This window comes from Podarcis pityusensis, assembly GCF_964106645.2.
Source record: "Podarcis pityusensis genome assembly, chromosome: 11".
In the NCBI taxonomy this organism is placed as follows: domain Eukaryota; kingdom Metazoa; phylum Chordata; class Lepidosauria; order Squamata; family Lacertidae; genus Podarcis; species Podarcis pityusensis.
In genome coordinates this window covers 2,943,066-2,967,697 of record NC_138036.1, presented here as the reverse complement: position 1 = coordinate 2,967,697, position 24,632 = coordinate 2,943,066, and the positions used below count along the sequence as shown (strand labels likewise).

The window sequence follows — 24,632 nt, the reverse complement described above, 5'->3', positions numbered from 1 at the left end:
TGAGGCCCTCCAGCTGCCACTGCTGCTTCTATAAAACCACCAGAATTCCCTGCTGCCTCTACCACAAAGCCAGCTACATGGGAAAGGTGTTTGTGTTGGAAAATTCTATTCCACCTTTAGCTGCAGACATGGAACTGTTGCATGTCACATGTCTGTTTACATACCAGCACAGCTTGCTGGGAACTTCCGTTGTGTGTATTGCTTTTGCTTTTCTCTGTCTCTCTGAGAAGACAAAGAGAGGCGACATGTTTCTTTGTCCTGATTTATGATTAATAAATCCGTAGTTGTAGTAGGCTTCCACAAGCCTCAGGCCTGTTCTGGGTGCGCAGTTTGCTCTGCTGATATAGCGTGCCTGGCTTTGAAGCCTGGGTCGCTGATTTACATCGGAGCAGAGGTCGATGGGTCTTTGCAGCGGGACGGCTGGAAGGAGACGACTCAGCTGGGGCTAGCCAGCTGGCCTTGCAACCCCCTGCATGCCGACAGTTTGGAGCAAGCTACAGAGTGCATGGATGTGGGCTCAGGAGGCTCACAGAGATTGAAGTAGGTGTTTGGATTGCATCGCATTCTCCGTAGTGTCACTGCAAGTGTGACCAGGTCCAAATTAGCCTTAGACTAAGCTGAGTTATTTCTCTCTCTCTTTTTAGAAGGAGCAGCGGCTTGGTTGGCTGAGCTCGGATCTGAACTGAGCCATGTGTATTTCACCTTTCACTCCTTCCCATTTTTCTCCTGTCCTCGTGGAAGCAGCTGCCTCTTTTTGTCCTAGGCACTTCCTTTCTGCCTCCTCTGCCCCTCTCTGGATTCTCTGGTTTTAATGGAGCTGCTTTTGCGGTGTTACTTTTTCTGTATTTGTCCTGTATTTAAGATTTTGGTTTACCGCATGGTTTATTTCTGGCCTCTTGACCATAATAAACACAGGATGACAATGGTTCTGAGCATCCCAGCCAGTGGCCACTCGTTCTGCCCAACCTTTCTTGACATAAGAGCCGCTCTCAGCTATAACTCCCAGAGGCTTTATTGTCCCTAAGTCTCTGTTCAAGGCATTTTGGTATAGAGAGCGATGCTAATATATTATTTATTCAGAACCTATAATTAGCTAACAAGTAAAACTTGGCAGTATATTCTCAAAAGTATGCTTTTATAGTCACGTTTTTATCTCTCAAAGCTATAAGTAATGCTTTATGTTACAACATTATGCATATTTTATGGATTGCCATATTCCCTGCTGCAACTGCTGTTATCTTCTCCAAGTCTTTGCAAATAAAACAAGTTATAAATATAAACAGATGAACTGAACAGGACTAAGCATGCAACTTCGCTGGGTTTAAAGCAGCTGACATTTATATGTCCTGAGGAGCGCTTTCTTTCAAGATGGAAGCCCAGGAAGATCGCAGGATGTATAGCTTTGTTGGCTGCGGCTCTGAAATTACTTCTTTTGACTTCAGTATACTTCAGGAAGAGTGCTCAGGATTTAAAAGCTTTCAGGATCACCTCTAGGTGTCTTCAAGCCCAAAGAGAACATATTTCATGCTTAATGGCCGCATCCTATCCCTGGCTTTAGCCAAGGCTGGTGCTTCAGCAAACACAGATATATTTAATATGAGGCAAGCTTTCTGCCTGCATGGCAGAGCTTTCCAAACTGTGTGTGGTGGCACATTAGTGTGTTGGCTGCAGTGTGTAGGTGTGTCGTGTGAACGCTCCTCCTGGGGCTAGAAAGTGGTTAGTTTATCACCTCCGGTTTGCTAGTAAAACTTAATTACTGTGTCAGGAAATGACGCATGTCCAAAAAGTGTGTCACCAACATGAAAAGTTTGGAAAGCTCTGCTGTATGGGTTTGCACTGGTTCCAGGCAAATGGAACGGGAAACTATGGCTTTTTTATTCTATGCGGCTGTCCACATGTGACCTTTCCCGTTTTGTGGTTGTTGCATTGCATGAATGGGCTTCTTCGGGGCACTGGGGATGAGCAACAGGGATTGGGGGCCAACTCCCAGCACCTAAACAAAGTGATGAGGGGCCCTGTGAGCTCGACAAACCTTGTGTAAACTTTCCTTATGATTTGAATTTTGGTTGGAGTAAAATTGAATTCTTTCTTCTTTTCAATGTCAGCATGTCATGAAACAGTTTCTGCTCATCCGACACTAAAATTACTCAGCCCCTTGATTGCTCATCATGAGAAAGAGATACAGTTTGCACAAAACAGCAGAAGAATCTGTAAACCTGTACCCGAGTTGTACCACTTTAGACTATGGCTACATACACATACATACAGGGACGCAGGTGGCGCTGTGGGTTAAACCACAGAGCCCAGGACTTGCTGATCAGAAGGTCGGCAGTTCGAATCCCCGTGACGGGGTGAGCTCCCATTGCTCGGTCCCTGCTCCTGCCAACCTAGCAGTTTGAAAGCACACCAGTGCAAGTAGATCAATAGGTACCGCTCTGGCGGGAAGGTAAACGGCGTGTCTGTGAGCTGCTCTGGTTTGCCAGAAGTGGCTTAGTCATACTGGCCATATGACCCGGAAGCTGTACGCCGGCTCCCTTGGCCAATAAAGCGAGATGTGCCACAACCCCAGAGTCGGCCACGACTGGACCTAATGGTCAGGGGTCCCTTTACCTTTACATACACACTATACCAGGGGCCTCTTGTTGTTGACTGCTGTGGGCTCTTTTCATTGGAAGGGCAGGATATCAATTTAATAAATAATACAAAGTTCAGCCCTCACAGAGCGACAATCTGCAGCAGCCTTAACAAATTATAGCTCCCAGGACTCTTTGGGGAAGGGATATGCTTGAAATGTTTGGAGGGATGAAGAGTTATTTCAGAAAGTGCTTGTTCAAATGAGAACAAAAAGACAAACTTTGGCAAAAGAAATGCAAGCAGACAAGAAGGGATGCAAAGGAAGAAAGAGAAGGAGAATTTGAGGAGCAGGTATGGGTTTATATGGCAGGGTTTAAAATTAAGTGCCCCCCCCCCCGTAATTTGAATTGGTACAGTCCAGGTACAAGTTTGCCATTTTATCTGGTGTTTGTGAGATGCGAACCAGACCAGAGATTTAGGGCTGAATTGCCTTTTGCTGCATGTCCAGTCTCTTCTTATGTGTAGCTTTGCTTTTGGGTCTTTCCCCCATATAGTTAAAACAAATTTACTGAAATTTACTTGATTGCATTTTATGTCAAGTTAATTGAAATATGTGTAACTGCCCAAAACAATTAGCTTCCAATTGTCTTGTCAATGCCTTTCCTGCCAGATAAATACTTTTATAGACTCATCTGTGGAGGCTAATGGCAGCCGGGCTTTGTTTCATGCTTTAAATTAGCAATTTGCTGGTTGAATTGGGTCTAAATTAATCTGTGCTTTGGAAATCTCTTATCAATTGTATTCCCTAAATCCCATTAAACTAGCATCCAGTAGGCTCATTGTACAAGAAAATGATCATAACCATTTCTCTCCCCCACGTGAACAGAGGGCCTTTTTTTTTTTATTTGGCACTCAGATCATTGTAGAATATTCTTTGCAGCTTGGTCTCGTGGATTATTGTGAGCCTTTCATGGGCCAAAATATCAGGCCTGCTTGATAATAATAATAATAATAATAATTTATTATTTATACCCCGCCCATCTGGCTGGGTTTCCCCAGCCACTCTGGGCGGCTTCCAAAAGAATATTAAAATACTATGATACATCAAACATTAAAAGCTTCCCTAAACAGGGCTGCCTTCAGATGTCTTCTAAAAGTCTGGTAGTTGTTGTTCTCTTTGACATCTGGTGGGAGGGCGTTCCACAGGGAGGGCGCCACTACCGAGAAGGCCCTCTGCCTGGTTCCCTGTAACTTGGCTTCTCGCAGTGAGGGAACCGCCAGAAGGCCCTCGGTGCTGGACCTCAGTGTCCGGGTAGAACGATGGAGGTGGAGACGCTCCTTCAGGTATACTGGACCGAGGCCGTTTGTCATCAGTGCTTTTTTCCTTAAAAAAATGGTTAGGGGTACTCTCATTTTCCTACTCATATTGAAATAAAGGTAAAGGGGACCCCTGACCATTAGTCCAGTCATGGCTGACTCTGGGGTTGCGGCGCTCATCTCACTTTACTGGCCGAGGGAGCCGGCGTACAGCTTCCGGGTCATGTGGCCAGCATGACTATGCTGCTTCTGCTGAACCAGAGCAGCGCACAGAAATGCCGTTTACCTTCCCGCTGGAGCGGTACCTATTTATCTACTTGCACTTTGACATGCTTTCAAACTGCTAAGTTGGCAGGAGCAGGGACCGAGCAACGGGAGCTCACCCCGTCACGGGGATTTGAACCGCCAGCCTTCTGATCGGCAAGTCCTAGGCTCTGTAGTTTAACCCACAGTGCCACCCGCGTCCCTTTCATATTGAAATACTGCCCCGCAATGAGGCCAAACTTAGATTCACAAAATGTTTAGGGGTATGCATCCCCCCCAGAAAAAAAGCACGGGTTGTCGTCCTCAATGTGCATATTACCATATTTACACGAATCTAATGCGCACCTCAGTTTTCAGAACCTTGAAACCAAAAAAGTATTTGGTGGTGAATGTTAATGAGCCATCAAATCTAATGCACACCCTAATTTTCACGTCGTAATGTGGCCCCCAAAAAGGTGTGCATTACATCCGAGTAAATACAATATATCTGGGCAATAACAGTGGGGTTTATCAGGCTGGAGGTGTGTCAGCTCTTTCTTCTCTGAAAGTTTCTGTTCCTTTCCAGAACTGAAATTATACAGTCATACCTCGGGTTGCGAACGCTGCGGGTTGCGTGTTTTTGGGTTGCGGACCGTGCTGAACCCGGAAGTACTGGAACGGGTTACTTCTGGGTTTTGGTGCTCAAGCATGCGCAGAAGCACAAAATGATGTGACGCGCATGCGGAGAAGCGCAGAAGTGCGTCATGCGCATGCGCAGACGCATAGCTGCAGGTTGAGAACTAGCCTCCCGCACAGATCACCTTCGCAACCCGAGGTATGACTGTAATGCCTAGTTCTCTTGGTAGCATTCTGCTTATTTCTATCAGCAAACATGCGCCACCATGGATTCAAGTGTTTCAGTAGATAATGAAAGACACAGAGAAGCTTTTTTGAATATTTTCTGTGGAACGAACTGGCATCTCTGGCTAAAGTAGCCATTCTTGACAACTGTTCCTAGTTCCTCTTTGATCATCAAAGGACCTTTTGTAAAATTTGACCATGTTTGACCCACATCTTTATGTCTTTTTCTAGAGCCAGCCTACACTTAAACCTTCCAAATCAACTATAAGGAGACGGGTAAGAGATTCAATTCTAAATTCATTTTCTTGCAACTCAGGGCAGCAATCTTAATGGATTTTTGTTTGTTTGTTTTGGAATATGAGAGTGTTTAAAATGGCAGACTTGGGAGAGAGCTGGATTAAATTTCTTTTGTGCCCTAGCACTACTAGGGAGTAGACCTCACTGATTTAAATGGAAATTCACAAAGGAAATAACAATAACAGTGTGTATTCAGAATGCGACCTTTAGATTGCAAGAGGCAAAAGTGGGCAGAGCCATGGATGTGACTCTTACTTTTGGAAGGAACGACATTCCAGTCGTGCAAAAGTCAGAGGCTTTTAGATCCCCACACAACATATGCCTCTCCAGCCTGAATCCAAGATGAAGGTTCAGCCAGCAGAGGCATTATCAGATTTCAGCCAGTGGGCAGCACTTGAGGACAGTGTGGGGCAGGGCCAGTGAGGGGTATGGGGTGGGAAGAGGGGCTGTGTGCTGGGGAGGCATCTCACATGCTTCTTAGTCATAGGCCCAAAGCATCCTTCACAGATCTGGCCACTTCTGTGCCTGGGAAAAGAAAGAAAATATGAAAAATCACAGAGGTGCAGGATTAATATTTTATGTTATCAAGCATAAAATATTTGATGTATGATAATCCCAGCACGTTTTGAGTATCAATCTTCTTCAAGGCATTGCCTACAACTATTATCCTGTTGAAATACACAATGAGGGAGGAGGCAAGCTTTCTCCCCAAAGATGTATAGGAAATATAATAAACAAAAGGTGAATTAATGGTCCAAATTTCAATCCTTTGAAGAAAAAAACGATTGCTGGCATACCTTGCAGGCAAGGAGAGAGAAAGAGGAAGGGCATTCTCAGGGCTTTTCTTCAGCTGGAGTAATAATAATAATAATAAATTTTATTTATATCCCACCCTCCCCAGCCGAAGCCGGGCTCAGGGCGGCTAACAACAATAAAACAGTACAAAAGTGCAGCACAAACAACACTCTAAAATCATTCATTATAAAATTAATTAATTCAAGCCACTGGCAACCATTGGGCCAGAGCTCCGCGAAGATTGCCGAGGGAGGGAGTCAGGCTGTGCCCTGGCCAAAGGCCTGGTGGAACAGCTCTGTCTTGCAGGCCCTGCGGAAAGATGTCAAGTCCCGCAGGGCCCTGGTCTCTTGTGACAGAGTGTTCCACCAGATCGGAGCCACGGCTGAAAAAGCCCTGGCTCTAGTTGAGGCCAGCCTAACCTCCCTGTGGCCTGGGACCTTCAAGATGTTTTTATTTGAAGACCGTAAGTTTCTCTGTGGGGCATACCAGGAGAGGCGGTCCCGTAGGTACGAGGGTCCTAGGCCGTATAGGGCTTTAAAGGTTAAAACCAGCACCTTAAACCTGATCCTGTACTCCACCGGGAGCCAGGGCAGCTGGTATAGCACCGGGTGAATGTGGTCTCGCTGCAGCATTCTGCACCCACTGGAGTTTCTGGGTCAGTCTCAAGGGCAGCCCCACGTAGAGCGAGTTACAATAATCCAGTCTGGAGGTGACCGTCGCGTGGATCACAGTGGCTAGGTCAGGGCGAGAGAGGTAAGGAGCCAACTGCTTAGCTTGGCGGAGATGGAAAAATGCCACCTTTGGTGTAGCTGCAATCTGCGCCTCCATGGAAAGGGAGGTGTCGAAGATTACACCCGAACTCTTAACAGACGGTGCTGGCACTAATTGCGCCCCCGCAAGAGATGGGAGTTGCCCCCCCAATCCCATATCGTCCCGTCCCAGCCACAGGACCTCTGTCTTCGAAGGATTTAGCTTCAACCGGCTCACACGTAACCATCCAGCCACAGCTTCCAAACATCTGGTCAGTGTGTCTGGGGCCGAGTCAGGATGGCCATCCATCAACAGATAGAGTTGGGTGTCATTGGCATACTGATGGTAACCCAGCCCAAAACTCCGGACAAGCTGGGCGAGGGGGCGCATAAAGATGTTAAAAAGCATCGGGGAGAGTATCGCACCCTGAGGTACTCCACACACCAAGGAGTGGCACGATGACAATTCCCCCCCAAGCGCCACCCTCTGTCCCCGACCAGAGAGAAACGAGCGCAGCCATTGAAGAACTGTGCCCTGGATCCCCACGTCGGCAAGGCGGTGGTCCAGAAGTTCGTGATCGACCATGTCAAAAGCTGCTGACAGATCTAGAAGAATCAGCAGCCCCGACCCACCTCGATCCAGCTGTCTACAAAGATCATCTGTTAGGGCAACCAGAGCCGTCTCAGTCCCATGACCAGCGCGGAAGCCGGACTGGAATGGATCCAGAGCCGATGTTTCATCCAGAAACCCACCAAGCTGTTCAGCAACCGCTCTCTCAATCACCTTACCCAGGAACGGAAGATTCGAAACCGGGCGGTAATTGGATAGATCTAAAGGATCTAATGATGTTTTCTTTAAGAGCGGGCGCACCACTGCCTCCTTCAGTTCCCCGGGAATGTCCCCGTGCCAAGGGACAAATTGATGATATCCCCCAGGAGGGCCCGCACCTCGTCTGGACACGCTCTAATCAGCCAAGACGGGCACGGGTCGAGAGGACAGGTGGTGGGCTTTCCAGCTTGGAGGAGTCTGTCCACATCGGCTGGGGATATCCGGTTGAAGTGGTCCAATACTGGACCCGAGGACAGTCGAGGGGCCTCCAGTTCCTTTATTGTATCCAAATTGGCAGGGAGGTCATGGCGGAGCAACAAGACCTTCTCCGCAAAAAAGCTCGCAAATGCCTCGCAGCTGTGTGTCAAATTGTTATTTAAATTTGGCTGTCCCTCAAGGGACGTTAAAGACCTAATTATACTAAATAATTGCGCCGGGCGAGAGCTAGAGGATGCAATGGAGGCCGAGAAGTAAGACTTCTTAGCAGCCTTCACCGCCATCTCGTAGGTTTTCATAAAAGCCCTATAAGATGTTCTTGAGGCTCCGTCATGGGCACCCCGCCATACTCGCTCACCTGAACTCAGTTCCGGAACTCACCTGAACTCAGTTCCGGCACCTCTTTTTCTAGAGAAATAGCACTGGGCATTTTTCTTCTTCCTCTTGTTCTTCCTGGAGCATTCCCATTTCAGAGGAACAAAGAAATCTTTCTACCCTGAGAGAGAACTAGCTAACTCTGGGGTGGAGAACCTGTCGTCCTCCATTTTGTTGATGGATTAAAACTCCTATCGCCCAGACTATCAGCCATGCTGCTAGGGCGAATGGGAAGTGCAGGGGGCGTGGAGCCACAGATTCTCCAGCTCTGAGTTAAATGAACAGCTCCCACCCTGTAAAAAAGAATGAAGAAAAACGGAATACGAAATAAAACGAAACTGAGACACGGTCTTGGCTTTCATCTAAGGTCATGGGAAGACAGACCCTACACTGGGCCATCAAAGAGGATAACCTAAAGCTCCATTTTACCCATTTTAACACCCCAAATTTGGAAAGAAATGTCCATCATGTTCTAAACTACATGAAAGAAAGTCGCATGCCCTTCTCCATGGACACAGGTTAAGGATCAGGCTGGTATAAAATGGTGTCTCTTGACCATTTTAAGGATGTAGTTTGAGTTCTTCAGAAAGCCTTACCTCTAGAATTCACTTTCTATAAGAATCTGCTGCATCAAAATTTCACACCCAGCTTTTAAAGGTGGCCTTGGTGTTACCTTGGTATCTAGCATATGCTAAAACTTTTTTTTTTTTTAAATCTGTTCATTAGCCTTTAGAGTTTTTCGTATTATTAGGCATATTTGTGTGTAGCTTTGCATTAAGCAAAAAGGATACTGTGGACGCAGCAGAATGCATAACGGTACAGCTGCTCCCAAGTGGAGTCACCGCTTTCTCCCCTGAAGTCTTTTCCTTGGTGTTTGGAGGGAGGGCTCCCCAGAGACCCACCCCCTGTTTTGTGTGCATGCTGGACAGTGAATGGAGCGCTCCTTTGATCAATATTCCATTCACCCTTGCTGAGAGCAGTCATGCATAGGAAGATCCAATTAGACCCTGGATTCCGTATCCGCTGCATTCATACAGGGCACAGGTCTGAGCGACGCTTCTAGGAAAACCGGATTGAAAAGGGAGGTTGACGTATTGAAATTCAGCTCATGGCAGCCTTTCAGAGCAAAGGGGAGAAATTGCCCCAAGCCCCTGAATTCATTTCAATCAACGGCTCTGTGCTGCACACCAGTAATGGATATAAATTTAAATTAATTTCTCCTGCAGTTGGTTTCTTGCTACCAGTGGGACAAAGCGCTCCCAGGAACTGCACACGCGGTGACACTGATTGGACCCATGTGTTGGGCATCAGGTGTGTGCAAGGCCTGACACCCCCAGCAGCAGTTGGTGGCAAGTATCTGGAGAAGAAGGGACAGCAGGCAGGGACAAGGGATAGCCTAGTGATTCATTGCCTCTCAGTACCATGTGTTGTCCAGATAGAGTACAGAGACCTTGGAGACATTTGTATCAGGGAGTAAGTGGCCCATAACTGCCTGCCTAGGATTACCTGACTCCAAGACTAGGAGGATTCTCCTCTGGAGTTTTACTGTTGTTGCTTAGTCGTGTCCGACTCCTCATGACCCCATGGACCAAAGCATGCCAGGCCCTCCTGTCTTCCACTGCCTCACACAGTTTGGTCAAACTCATGCTGGTAGCTTCAAGAACACTGTCCCACCATCTCATCCTCTGTCGTCCCCTTCTCCTTGTGCCCTCCATCTTTCCCAACATCAGGGTCTTTTCCAGGGAGTCTTCTCTTCTCACGAGGTGGCCAAAGTCTTGGAGCCTCAGCTTCAGGATCTGTCCTTCCAGTGAGCACTCAGGGCTGATTTCCTTCAGAATGGAGCGGTTTGATCTTCTTGCAGTCCATGGGACTCTCAAGAGTCTCCTCCAGCACCATAATTCAAAAGCATCAATTCTTCAGCGATCAGCCTTCCTTATGGTCTAGCTCTCACTTCCATACATCACTACTGGGAAAACCATAGCTTTAACTATACAGACCTTTGTTGGCAAGGTGATGTCTCTGCTTTTTAAGATGCTGTCTAGGAGTTTTACTATCCTGCTCTTCTTGCACTTTTCTCTTCCGACCAGCATTCCCAATTGCATGGGGAAAGGAGGCCTGGTTTGAGCCCTGGCTTGTGTCTGGTTACACCTGCTGGAACCTTACAAGTCAGTTGTATAGGAACTCTGCAATTCAGCAGAAGTTACTCTAGCACCCATTGGACATGACTGTGTGTGGGGCACAGCCAGCTTCCTAAGAGAGTCGCAGAGGAGGACACTGGGCAGAAAAGAGACTTTCTCTTAAGCAAAAATATGGAGAATTCTGTAGCATCATAAAGATGATCTCAGGGTTGGGGTGCTATCATCATCAAATTAAATTAATTTCTATATCGCCCTTCACCCGAAGATCACAGGGCTGCTTACAATATAAAAACACAAAATACACAATAACGAACAAAAACAATAACCTTCCCCCCGGTTTAAAATCCCATAGTTTAATTAGCCAAAGAAGAGGAATATTTTTGCCTGGTGCGTAACCACCCTAGCCTGAACACACCACGCTATATGGAACTCAAGCAGTAAACAATAACATTTTTTGAAAGTCCAGACAGTGGAGTTTGGAAACTGCTTATGTGTCTGAGAAAAGCTTGATGGTTCATGAAACTTTGAGGGGAGGCAATCACAATCTGCACTGCTTGTGCCCTGACCCATAGTTAAATATTTTATTCTGTTTGTTACAGAAGAGAATAGGTGTTTCTCTTGCTGTGCTGCACATCCAGCCAGCTTTGGAAGAACGTGGTTCTTAACATGTGCCATCTCTCTTATCTTCATATTTAAAACATCTCACAGAAGTGACACTTTGAAATTACTTTATTTTGTGAAGCCTTTGAGGAGCCACTGTCCAGAGATCATCAATGGAATACGCATTGAATTGTGACTAATTCAGGAATTGGACAGAAGATGATCAGAGGAGCTGGAAGTGTCATTCTTCAAACCTAGATGATTAAAAAGAAAAGAGAATTAAGATGGGGGGGGGGGGTGAATAAATGATCCACAGGAATGGTAATAACTTTGATAGTCACCCTAATCCAAGTGGGTTCAGTCAGCAGATGTTGATTAGAAGTTATCCACCAAATGACAAATTCTCCCTCAGCCCTTGGGACAAAAGTCTTCCCTCAAGATCTTCCACCCACATTATTTTCCATACCTGGTCAGGCTCTTTTGGCTCCTGAACTGCCAGATTGGAAATGCTGATTTTGAAATGCCCAAATGACAGTGAATATTATGGGACAGACAGAAAGGGTTTGGTCTACGTCCAGTCACTTAACAATGCCTTAAATGTTAGGTTGTTGCTTTTTAATTGACTACAAATAGATGCTCAAAATCTGCCTTGCCGTGGCAAAGGGGCTTGAATAACTCAGAGAAGCTATGAGCTTTGTCGTGCAGGTCCACCCAAGATGGACAGGTCATAGTGGAGAGTTTTGACCAAACGTGATCCACCTGGAGGAGGAACCGGCAAGCCACTCCAGTATCCCTATCAAGAAAACTCCATGGACAAAGACAATAGGCATATAAAAGTTATGACGCTGGAAGATGAGCCCCTCAGGTTGGAAGGTGTCCAACATGCTACTGAGAAAGAGCGGAGGACCAGTACAAGTAGATTCAGAGCTGATGAAGCGGCTGGGCCAAAGCCGAAAGGTCGCTCAGTTGCAGATATGCCTGGAAGTGAAAGGAAAGTCCAATGCTGTAAAGAAAAATATTGCATAGGAACCTGGAATGTAAGAACCATGAACCTTGGTAAGTTGGAAGTGGTCAAAAATGAGATGGCAAGAATAAATATTGACATCCTGGGCATCAGTGAACTAAAATGGACAGGAATGGGCGAATTCAGTTTGGATGACCATCATATCTACTACTGTGGGCAAGAATCCCATAAAAGAAATGGAGTGGCCCTCATAGTCTTTTATTGAGTGGCGAAAGCTGTACTGGGATACAATCTCAAAAATGATAGAATGATCTCGATACGAATCCAAGTCAGACCTTTTAACATCACAGTAATCCAAGTTTATGCACCAACTACTGGTGCTGAAGAAGCTGAAATTGACCAGTTCTATGAAGACTTGCAACACCTTCTAGAAATGACACCAAAGAAGGATGTTCTTCTCATCATAGGGGATTGGGATACTAAAGTAGGGAATCAAGGGATAAAAGGAACAACTGGCAAGTTTGGCCTTGGAGTTCAAAACGAAGCAGGGCAACGGCTAATAGAGTTCTGCCAAGAGAACAAGCTGGTCATCACAAACACTCTTTTCCAACAACACAATAGATGTCTCTACACATGGACGTCACCAGATGGCCAGCATCGAAATCAGATTGATTATAGTCTCTGCAGCCAAAGTTGGAAAAGCTCTATACAGTCAGCAAAAACAAGACCCAGAACTGACTGTGGCTCAGATCATCAGCTTCTTATAGCAAAATTCAAGCTTAAACTGAAGAAAGTAGGAAAAACCACTGGGCCAGTAAGATACAATCTAAATCAAATCCCTTATGAATACACAGTGGAAGCGAGGAACAGGTTTAAGGATTTAGACTTGGTGGACAGAGTGCCTGAAGAACTATGGATGGAGGCTCGCAACATTATACAGGAGGCAGCAACGAAAACCATCCCAATGAAAAGGAAATGCAAGAAAACAAAGTGACTGTCCAACGAGGCCTTACAGATAGCGGGGGAGAGAAGGCAAGGGAGGGAGGGAGATAGTGAAAGATACAGGAAATTGAATGCAGATTTCCAAAAAATAGCAAGGAGAGACAAGAAGGCCTTCTTAAACGAGCAATGCAAAGAAATAGAAGAAAACAATAGAATGGGAAAAACCAGAGATCTGTTCAAGAAAATTGGAGATATGAAAGGAACATTTCGTATAAAGATTACCATAATAAAGGACAAATGTGGTAAGGACCTAACAGAAGCAGAAGACATCAAGAAGAGGTGGCAAGAATACACAGAGGAATTCTATCAGAAAGATATGGATGTCTCGTACACCCCAGATAGTGTGGTTGCTGACCTTGAGCCAGACATCCTGGAGAGTGAAGTCAAATGGGCCTTAGAAAACACTGCAAATAACAAGGCCAGTGGAAGTGATGGTATTCCAGCTGAACTATTTAAAACTTTAAAAGATGATGCTCTTAAGGTGCTACACTCAATATGCCAGCAAGTTTGGAAAACTCAGCAGTGGCCAGAGGATTGGAGAAGATCAGTCTACATCCCAATCCCAAAGAAGGGCAGTGCCGAAGAATGCTCCAACTACCGCACAATTGCACTCATTTCACACGCTAGCAAGCTTATGCTTAAAATTCTACAAGGCAGGCTTAAGCAGTATGTGGACTGAGAACTCCCGGAAGTGCAAGCTGGATTTCAAAGGGGCAGAGGAACTAGAGACCAAATTGCAAACATGCGCTGGATTATGGAGAAAGCTAGAGAGTTCCAGAAAGACATCTACTTCTGCTTCATTGACTATGCAAAAGCCTTTGACTGTGTTGACCACAGCAAACTATGGCAAGTTCTTAAATGGGAGTGCCTAATTACCTCATCTGTCTCCTAAGAAATCTCTATGTGGGACAAGAAGCTACAGTTAGAACTGGATATGGAACAACTGATTGGTTCAAAATTGGGAAAGGAGTACGATAAGGCTCCCTGCTTATTTAACTTATATGCAGAATTCATCATGCGAAAGGCTGGGCTGGATGAATCCCAAGCCGGAATTAAGATTGCTGGAAGAAATATCAACAACCTCAGATATGCAGATGACACAACCTTGATGGCAGAAAGTGAGGAGGAATTAAAGAACCTTTTAATGAGGGTGAAAGAGGAGAGCGCAAAATATGGCCTGAAGCTCAACATCAAAAAAACAAAGATCATGGCCACTGGGCCCATCACCTCCTGGCAAATAGAAGGGGAAGAAATGGAGGCACTGAAAGATTTTACTTTCTTGGGCTCCATGATCACTGCAGATGGTGACAGCAGTCAAGAAATTAAAAGATGCCTGCTTCTTGGGAGAACCAATGACAAACCTAGACAGCATCATAAAAAGCAGAGACATCACCTTGCCAACAAAGGTCTGTATAATTAAAGCTATGGTTTTCCCAGTAGTGATGTATGGAAGTAAGAGCTGGACCATAAAAAAGGCTGATCGCCGAACAATTGATGCTTTTGAATTCTGGTGCTGGAGGAGACTCTTGAGAGTCCCGTGGACTGCAAGAAGATCAAACCTCTCCATTCTGAAGGAAATCAGCCCTGAGTGCTCCCTCAAAGGACAGATCGTGTAGCTGAAGCTCCAATACTTTGGCCACCATATGAGAAGAGAAAACTCCCTGGAAAAGACCCTGATGTTGGGAAAGATGGAGGGCACAAGGGGAAGGGGACGACAGAGAACGAGATGGTTGGACGGTGTTCTCGAAGCTACCAGCATGAGTTTGACCAAACTGCGGGAGGCAGTGGAAGACAGGAGTGCATGGTGTGGTCTGGTCCATGGGGTCACGAAGAGTCGGACACGACTAAATGACTAAACAACAACAGCAGAAGTTACTAATCCAGAAAGATGTGCAGACCAGAAAACAGCAGAGCAGAAAGTTATTCCTTCCTGCCCTCTCCTCTTCCCATTTGAGGCCAACCTTTCTATAGACACGGTTCCAAACAAGCTCCTGTTGCTTAACTTTGCATTCAGAAAACACCCATCGGACAAAGGCCAGAAACCTCTGCAGTGCTTAGACATACAATATGGGAGGTGATTTCTGCGAGCCCTTGCAGCTATAAAGGCTGTCACAATGCAGCATTTCCTGAGGCAAGTTGTTGAAATGGCAAGCTCATTTCACTGTTGAGATCACCGGCTTTCAGTGGATGAAGAGAGGCAAAACCACAGCCCACCTAGTCCAACATCTTGCTTCACAGTTGTGTATGCCTTAGCCAGCCTCCTACCAATTCCCAGCCACATCACAGGATTTGGATGAAAAGGACCAGCAGAGGTGGGGGTTACTGGTGGCGCTTCATCCCAGATCTCCAGAGGCTTGATGGAGACTCTAATAAAGACAGGTAGTGATGAAACAGGTCACTGTGGAAACCACCGCCTCAGTGCCATGGAGCTGAACTATAGACTCCAAGCATCATCTTCTGGATCTTCTTGTTACTATTAAATTAGATAACCCACGAGTCACCAACCTTTGTGGGTCCATGGATGCATTTGAAATTTAGTCATGGCCTTTCTGCTTCTCTCCCTTCTCCAGGTTCACATTTGTACACAAGATGATAAGAGCAAAACACAGAGTAGATCTGTGACCACAGCACTCCATTGTCTCTCCTGCTGTCCTCTGACTCCTGCAGCACCCTGCTTTCTCTGTGCCTCCAGTCTCTCTGTTTTGTCTCCACCCAGTCTCCCAGATCACTCCATTTCCCCTCCCACCTTCTTGTCCCTTTCCCTTCCTCCTTCCTTCCGTTCAACTGCTCGGGTGATTTCCAAGGCTCCGAGTGGCGACTCAGGCGCTGGTCTGGATGTTGAAAAGCACCTACTGCCAAAGGGAGAAGAGGGGGAAGAGTTTTACTCCTTTCCTCCTCCAGCAATGTGCACTTTGTGGGAGGGGAGGGATGTCATGAAGCGGAAGCTCACAAGGGTGCCATTGCGCCCACGGGCACCATGTTGGTAACCCCATATCTGCTAGGCAGGTAGGAACAGAATCACAAAAGAATGGTGCCTCCAGCCTGCTCCTTTGCAAACAATCCATAAAGACACCACAGTGGCATTTGTTCTTTTCTTTTCTTTTCTTTTCTCTTCTCTTTCTTTCTTTTTTCTTTCTTTCTTTAATTCATTATTTTATTTAAATTTTATACAATGATTTACATTTTATACATTCCTTTTATATTTTTTTGACAAAGTAATAATCTTAAATAAGGGACGCGGGTGGCGCTGTGGGTTAAACCACAGAGCCTAGGACTTGCCGATCAGAAGGTCGGCGGTTCGAATCCCCACGGCGGGGTGAGCTCCCGTTGCTCGGTCCCTGCTCCTGCCAACCTAGCAGTTGGAAAGCACGTCAAAGTGCAAGTAGATCAATAGGTACCGCTCCGGCGGGAAGGTAAATGGCGTTTCCGTGCGCTGCTCTGGTTCGCCAGAAGCGGCTTAGTCTTGCTGACCACATGACCCGGAAGCTGTATGCTGGCTCCCACGGCCAATAAAGCGAGATGAGCGCCGCAACCCGAGTTGGCCACGACTGGACCTAATGGTCAGGGGTCTCTTTACCTTTACCTTTAATAATCATAAATAAATAAGAATAAAAATGTGCACCCCATCACTGAGACCATTCCATTAGGCATTTGTTCATTTCTTGCTGCCCTGGCAAGATAGAATCCACCTCACCCTGTTGTTTAACTTTGTTGCTCTAGGATGACGAAGGTGGTGCTGAGGTGGAAGGGGGGGCAGATGAATGGGCGCAGGCCAAGACATTAATCAAGCCCCCAGACCAGCTGGAGCTGACAGATGCTGTAAGTATATTTTGGAGGGGAGTCACTACAGGGTCTTGTTCCAGCCAATCTGGTGGCCCCTACGGTACATGCATAATAACTCCGAGAACGGACGTGGGAACCCAGCCTCAAATCCCTGCTCTGCCCAGCTCAGGCAAGTCATGGTCCCCTGGGGATGAGGCATAGAAGAGGTTTAAGTAAGTGCTATAAAAATGAAAAATGATTGTCTTATTGATCTTATAGGAGAGCTATTATTTGTTTGCAGTGCTAATGTCATGGGCTGGCTGGATACAGCTGGGGAATCCTCAAGGAAAAGAAGACTTACCCTGCTTTCTCCAGAGCTTGATTGTCATTTGATGGTGTCTGCACTGGACTAGTACTTTCCCCAATACTCCATGTTTTTGTGTCTGTTGCTACACTTCCATTTGTGGAGGGCCACCAAACTCAATATTTTCTCTAACCTGACTGGCGGGAGCAGCAGCTCTTCAAGGTCTTATGCAAAAGTTTTTCCTACTTAAGAGACTTGAAGGAACAGGGATTGAACCCATGAGCATATTAATCCCATGTGCCCTGAGCAACAGGCCCTCCTTGTTGGAAGCAGCCCAAACTGTGATGGATTTTGGAACCCCGTGAAAAAAATTGCCCAACAGCTCTTCGAGTTGTGGGCCGTGGGTTAGTTTAATTGTACCCGACAAACAAATGAGCCTTTCCTTTTCCAGATCTTAAGAACGTGGAACTTGAAGCCAAAGGGATTCTGCTTGTTTGATTGCAAATGAGGTCATATAAGTCCCACAGGTTATCCTTTGTGTGTTTTCTCCCACAAAGGAGAACTGTTTTATCAAGAAGCATGCATGACTGGCTGAAGGGAATTACTCATTTTTGCACACAAAATGAAAGAACATTGAATCATAACATTTACTTTCCCCCCAAAAGAAAATAATACACCCTCCCTGAATATATCAAGAAAGTTCAGTTACTTCCTTCTCCATGCAATGTTCACTTGAATCTAACATTTTCATGAAATACATCAAATCAGTACTGTCATTATTTTTAATGGGGGGAAATCATTTTATGACGTCTCCTGCAGCTCTCAGCAAAAGTTCAGTGTGGCAATACAGCTCATGAAGAATTACAGGATGGTACAAATGTATCTGAATATTAACTTTATAAAGGGTGTATGTGTGTTTTAAGCCAGCTTTTCCCCTTTTGCAGGAATTGAAAGAAGAGATCACTCGCATCCTGACAGCCAATAATCCTCATGCTCCACAGAACATTGTCAGATACAGTTTTAAAGTGAGTAATTTACTCTTCAGTGAAATTCATATGAGATGTGGGCAATTGCTTCACTAATGTATGCTTTAAAAAAAACCCCTGCTATTTGAATTTGCATTTGGGATATTTAATTTTGGGAGCATAATGCTTGTTGGCAACTGTTGGCTGCTTTGACTTGGACAAACACCACATAGAAAATACCATTAGCTGCCAAATACAAAAGTACCATTGCATGTTGCTACCAAAGAGGGCTGATGCCATTGCATGTCAACTGTCAAATACAACTGTTTTTTTTTTAAATAATTTTTTATTAAGGTTTTAAACAAAGAAAAAAGAAAAACAACACACACACACAAAAAAATACAAAATTTAACAATAAAAACACAAAACATAACAATTAAAAACAAACTCTCTTTTCCATTCCCAATTTTAAATTACTTATTTTCTGGACTTCCTCATACCTCCCTCTTTTGTATTCCAATCTGCATTATTTGTCCAGCAGTTTCTTTTCCACTTTTTTAAACCCAATCTTTAATTTAATAAAATATTAAAATATATAGCTTCAACTTTTTTAAACATAATCCTTGTTCTTAATGTCATATACCTTTAAATTTTTCCCTTTTATTATCAAATTTCCATTTCTTTAAACATCTTTAATCTTGATCTTTAATCTTAATCTATCCTTAACTTTAACCTGTACAGCTGGAAACCACTTATTTTCAATCCAACATCACTCTAACATTCCTTAATTTTGCAGTGTTTCTGAAGATAGTCTTTGAATTTCTTCCAGTCTTCCTCCATCGACTCTTCTCCCTGGTCACGGATTCTGCCAGTCAACTGTCAAATACAACTGGAAGCAAAATATCATGATCCAAATATGAGATATTTGGAGGTCTTTCTCTAGAAGCCCTTGCCACAGAGGCTTGGTGGGTAGCAGAAGGAGAGAGAGCCTTCTCTTTCTTGACACTGCAGGGATGTTTTCTTGTCCCCTGATTCGTACGATTATAGGTGCCAGAGATAGATAGATAGATAGATAGATAGATAGATAGATAGATAGATAGATAGCTTGTCCAGATTTTTTATGAATAAGTGAGGTTGGTTTTAGGGTTGCTTTTGAGATTTTGTCATGCCTTTTTATGTTACATTCCATATTCTACTAATCTTGTTGAGTTTATGTTTTTCCCATTTCCTTGTGTTTTAATGATGTTTTCAAGTTTCTCCTTGGTAGCCATCCTGAAAATTTCTTAGAAGTTAAAAAGGCAGAATGCAAAGGCTTTAAACAAAAGAAAAATAGCATATCAAATACGCTTGAATTTAGCGAGCTTACTTTAAATATTGTTACACTGCCTTTCTTCGCTTTAAAGTGGTTTCATACATATGCAGTGAAACAGTGTGCCTGCATTCCTATACCTGCTTCCCTGGGAGAAAACTCCATTGAGCTCAGTGGGCCTTTAATAGGATTGTGTTATATAAGACAAGATTTGCTTTATTTTTTAATTTTTGCATAACTTTTATATTTAATTTTTTGACTTTACAAATTCTTTTAAACAACACTCAGGACAAATCTCAAATGTCCATTGATTTCCCATCCACCCTTCCATGGCATTTCCCCCCCTTACCCTAGAAAGCTGCTATTCTACTTATATTTTACCCATTAATAAGTTAAACCACCAGTTCTCACATCCGGAATTTCCTGGACATAGCTGGGATTCAGCCATCGGAACCAGCGTGCGGGTGGAAGTTGCTTAAACGTCTGGGAAAATCTGGACCTATGGCAACCCATTTATTTATTTTTTAGATTTTTCACTTTTTGTAATACTGCAGCTCTTTTTTAACATAACTGGGTTTTAACAAAAACCACTGAAGCAAAAGAGAGAAACCATCACATGTCTTTCGGTGCCCAGCAAAAACATTCCTCTTTACCTAGACTTTCGGCTATTAAATAATCTGTATTAAATGGGGGGGGGGGCTGTTATTTTTTTTTATTATTATTATGTTGTGTATTATTATTATTGTTATTCTGTGTAAATTATGTTCTTAATGTTGTACACAGTCCTGGGATTTTAGGATAAAAGCCGCTATATAAATTGAATAAATAAATAAAATAATAAATATATCAGATCTCCCCCGATTCTGAGAAGCCTTCCATCAAGCCAAGCTTCAAAAGCTACCAGATAAAGTCAGGCCTGTATATGTTTGAAATGAAAATTCACAAGGGAGAAATTGCAGAGGAGACAGCAAATTGGTTCTTCGTTTAATCCCCACTTAATGCCTTATCTCCTGGCAACCTAGCAGTTTGAAAGCACGTCAAAGTGCAAGTAGATACATAGGTACCACTCCAGCAGGAAGGTTTCCGTTTCCGTGCGCTGTTCCGGTTCGCCAGAAGCGGCTTAGTCTTGCTGGCCACATGACCTGGAAGCTGTACACCGGCTCCCTCGGCCAGTAAAGCGAGATGAGCGCCACAACCCCAGAGTCGGCCACGACTGGACCTAATGGTCAGGGGTCCCTTTACCTTTAAGCTCCTGAAGGTAATGGGGCCCTTTATATGTCCAGCTGTCCTTTGTCAACAACGACAAAAGTCGCTGTTTTTTGTGTTGAATACATGCTATATGGTGATTTATAGACCTAATAGATATCTAAAGCCATTTGCACATGTTGCCATGCGACCAGCCCATGCAGAATCTAGGCACCCTATATATAGAAATGAGCAAACCAGGGATATTTTAGGGAGTAGGCTAGCAGGCGGGGGCCCATTACTTACATCATTGGAGCCTACACAACACAAAACTGTTGTATGTAGGTTTTATTTTATTTGTTTTTTATCTTATATTTTGGAAATGTACATCCAGTATTTTTCCTTTAATTTTTTTGGGGGGGCCCCCAAGAGAGTGGGGCCCTAAGCTAGAGCTTGTTTAGCTTATATGTAAATCTGGCACCGGATGTGAGCTCCATCCCTGCCTTGGCCAACAACGCAGGGCCAGTTTTGCTTAGATTTTGCCCTTTCTTGTTAATAAGGGTTTCTTCCCCTTCCGTTCCTTCTTTCAAACTTTCTTCCTTGGTATTTTTTGTGTGCGTTTAAGCAGGGGAGGTAAATGAATAAATAAGTATATTACCGTAATTGATCACCCGGAAATTGTAGATAGAAGCCGCTCCAGATTGTTTTGAAGGTTAGCACTGCTGATTTGCCTGATGCTGGGTAGTAAATCCTTCCGTTCTGCCACGGTCGGCGAGAAGGCTGTGAACGATTCCCCTCATCCCTGGGATATTCATGGCTCAAAGGCTTTATGATCCAAACCAACCTGATAGAAAAGACAGGAGAGCTGTACAAGCAAGTGTATTTGAGCAATTAGGGACAGCGTTCTGCTAAATTAGGGGGATTAATGGCTCGCTGGAGTCATTTATTTATTTATTTGATTTATATACCACTTTTTCAAGGAGCTCTAGGTGATGGATGTGGCTCTCCCCATTTTATCCTCACAACATCCCTGTGAGGTAGGTGACTCCCATGAACTAAAACCTTCACCCTAGAATTCACCTTAGATAGTCCTGCAACTAACCGTTTTTACGGACCAGGCTTCGTGCGACATTCCTGGGATCTGTAGCTTTTCCCTCCCACTCTGGTGTGGTAATGTGAGGTAATCTGAGCTAGATTGAAAAGTAGTTGCTCCTTCATTCCTGCTGGGACTAGATCCAGCCAAAAATGGATGGGTTGTAAAAATAACTGAGCACCACTAAATTTAGATGATTTTAAGAAAATAAGTAAGATTGTGAAAATATAACCCTTTTTGAGAACTAGAAGATTATGAAACATAGAAGGGATATAAGAATGTAAATAAGATAATAAATTGCTGACAAAATGTTATAACGATGAAAGTGGGAGCGGGAGATGTGAGGAAGTCCAAAGAAAATGTGAAATTATGTTAAGATATATGTTACATTGTTTATTATGTTTATTTCTATTGTAAAACCCAATAAATTTCTTTAAAAAAAAAAAATGGATGGGTTGTAGATTCGAGCCCCAACCCCATGTTGGGTGAGAATCTTGCGTTGAATTGGGGTTGGACTAAAGGTAAAGGGACCCCTGACCATAAGGTTCAGTCGTGGCTGACTCTGGGGTTGCGGCGCTCATCCCACTTTACTGGCCGAGGGAGCCGGCGTTCAGCTTCCGGGTCATGTGGCCAGCATGACTAAGCCGCTTCTGGCGAACCAGAGCAGCGCACAGAAACGCCGTTTACCTTCCCGCCGGAGCGGTAACTATTTATCTACTTGCACTTTGACGTGCTTTTGAACTGCTAGGTTGGCAGGAGCAGGGACCGAGCAACGGGAGCTCACCCCGTCACAGGGATTCGAACCACTGATCGGCAAGTCCTTGGCTCTGTGGTTTAACCCACAGCGCCACCTGCGTCCCTTGGGGTTGGACTAGGGGTGCCATAAATCTGGAATTTCCTAGACGTAGCTGGAAATCGGGTGTCGAAAGCAGTTTCCGGGCAGAAATCGCTGAAATGTCCGGGATTTGCCAAACTTTGGACAAAAACACACACACACACTCAGAAGCTTTGGCAAAAAACAAAAACACCAACCCTACCTCCAGGCATTAGGCTATGATTCTATGAAGGGGGAGAGTTCTGTTGACCTCCTTGTGGGACTTAATGATGTTTATGTTTCATCACTGCACACCACTCTGATAATTTATGGAACAGCGGTACAGAAACCCTTTTATGAATGAAAGAGAAACGTGGCTGTGTGTCGTCATATCAATGCTGGTCTTTTATTTCTCCATAGGAGAGATCCTACAAGCAGACTAGTGTGGTGGAACAGATGGCCACGCACTTCACTCTCTATGGGAACCTGATATTCCGAGATTCGGATGAGGGTCGGAGGCAGAGCGTGAAGCAGAGCCTGACTATCGGTAGGCTTTGTGGGTCAGCAGACAGCGAGCGATTGAGCCATGCGCCCGCCACACCTATTCTGGGCGCCGGAGGAAATGTGTGCCTGTAGCCTTAGGTGGGGGAACACTGTCACATGGGGGCCTGTTTGTTAGCATGATTGAACAGGTAAACGTCAGTTTGTAGGAGGTCTCTTGCAGATATACCTTCTCTGGACATGGGGGTACGCAGCAGTTTGGCGGGAGGTATGAATAATGGGAAACTGGTGCTCAGGAGAGGAGCAGATATGTTTGACTTAGTATATATAGATCTGGCTAAGGCTGTGTCAGATCACTGGTGCATCTAGCCCCTGTGGAACGCCCTCCCATCAGATGTCAAGGAAATAAGCAACTATCTTACTTTTAAAAGACTTCTGAAGGCAGCCCTGTTTAGGGAAGTTTTTTAAGTTTAATGCTGTATTGTGTTTTTAATATTTAGTTGGGAGCTGCCCAGAGTGGCTGGGGAAACCCAGCCAGATGGGCAGGGTATAAATAATAAGTTGTTGTTGTTGCTGCTGCTGCTGCTGTTGTTGTTGTTGTTGTTGTCGTTGTCGTCGTCATCTATTTTGACTTGTTATGACTCCCTGTGGTCTCAGAGAGGGGATTTTCCTAGTTCTACTATCAGGAACATGTGGCGTATCCTTCTGGATTACAGTGGTACCTCGGATTACAGACGCTTCAGGTTACAGGCGCTTCAGGTTACAGACTCTGCTAACCCAGAAATAGTACCTCGGGTTAAGAACTTCGCTTCAGGATGAGAACAGAAATCACGTGGTGGTGGCGTGGCGGTAGCGGGAGGCCCCATTAGCTAAAGTGGTACCTCAGGTTAAGAACAGTTTCAGGTTAAGAACGGACCTCCAGAACGAATTAAGTTCTTAACCCGAGGTACCACTGTAGTCCAATGGGATACCTACAGTAGTCTAGCATCCTGCTTTCCTCAGTGGCTGACTAGGAAGCCCACAAGCAGGGCTGGAAGTCAACAGTCCTCTTCCACTGTTGCTTCTCAGTGACTGCCTCTAAACAAAGAGATCCTGTAAAGCCAATGATGGCCAACCTCTCCAGGAATTTGCCTAGTCTCCTTTTTAAGCTGCCTCTGTTAGTGGCCACCACCAACCCTTGTAGTAGTGAAATACATAAATGAATTGTGCACTGCATGGAGAACTTGCTTTGATGCACTCTGAAGCTGGGACATCTTTGAAGCTGTAGACGACGGGCCTTAAATGCTTGTCTTTCACCCAGTGCCATAGCTACTGCACCTATAGACACAAAACTGTCTCTCTCTCCCACCCCTTCCCGGTGTTTCTGATATGGGCTGCTGCAATAACTGCTGTGTTTGCCACACTGTCCTGTTCTATTCTCAGCCGAAATAGCTCAGTTGGTAGAGCACAAGACTCCTAATCTCAGGGTCGTGGGTTTGAGCCCCACATTGGGCAAAAGTTTCCTGAAGTGCAGGGGGTTGGACTAGATGACCCTCATGGTCCCTTCCAGCTTTACAGCTTTGTTTATGATTCTTTATGATTCTCAGCTGTGCTTCCTGTCCCATCTGCTGTGATGGACTTTGAGGCCCTGGACGAAGAGCTTAAGGAAGAAGAGCAGCCGGAAGGGGAAGCAGGAGAAGGAGAAGGAGAAAAAACAGATCAGCCGGTAAGGCTTCGTGGCAACGTGCAAGCAGCTAGCT

The 24,632-nt window shown here is 44.9% G+C and overlaps 1 protein-coding gene across 1 annotated transcript in view; it reads left to right on the top strand.

The window, feature by feature from the left end:
- Positions 1–24,632, top strand: part of DNAI1 (dynein axonemal intermediate chain 1) — a 160,505-nt gene that overhangs the window by 6,553 nt on the left and 129,320 nt on the right. The window contains exons 2-6 of the mRNA XM_080973468.1: positions 5,227–5,271; positions 16,681–16,779; positions 17,971–18,051; positions 22,813–22,939; positions 24,480–24,598. Of these exons, the coding sequence (XP_080829594.1) occupies positions 5,227–5,271; positions 16,681–16,779; positions 17,971–18,051; positions 22,813–22,939; positions 24,480–24,598 (471 nt within the window). The remainder of the gene's footprint in view (positions 1–5,226; positions 5,272–16,680; positions 16,780–17,970; positions 18,052–22,812; positions 22,940–24,479; positions 24,599–24,632) is intronic.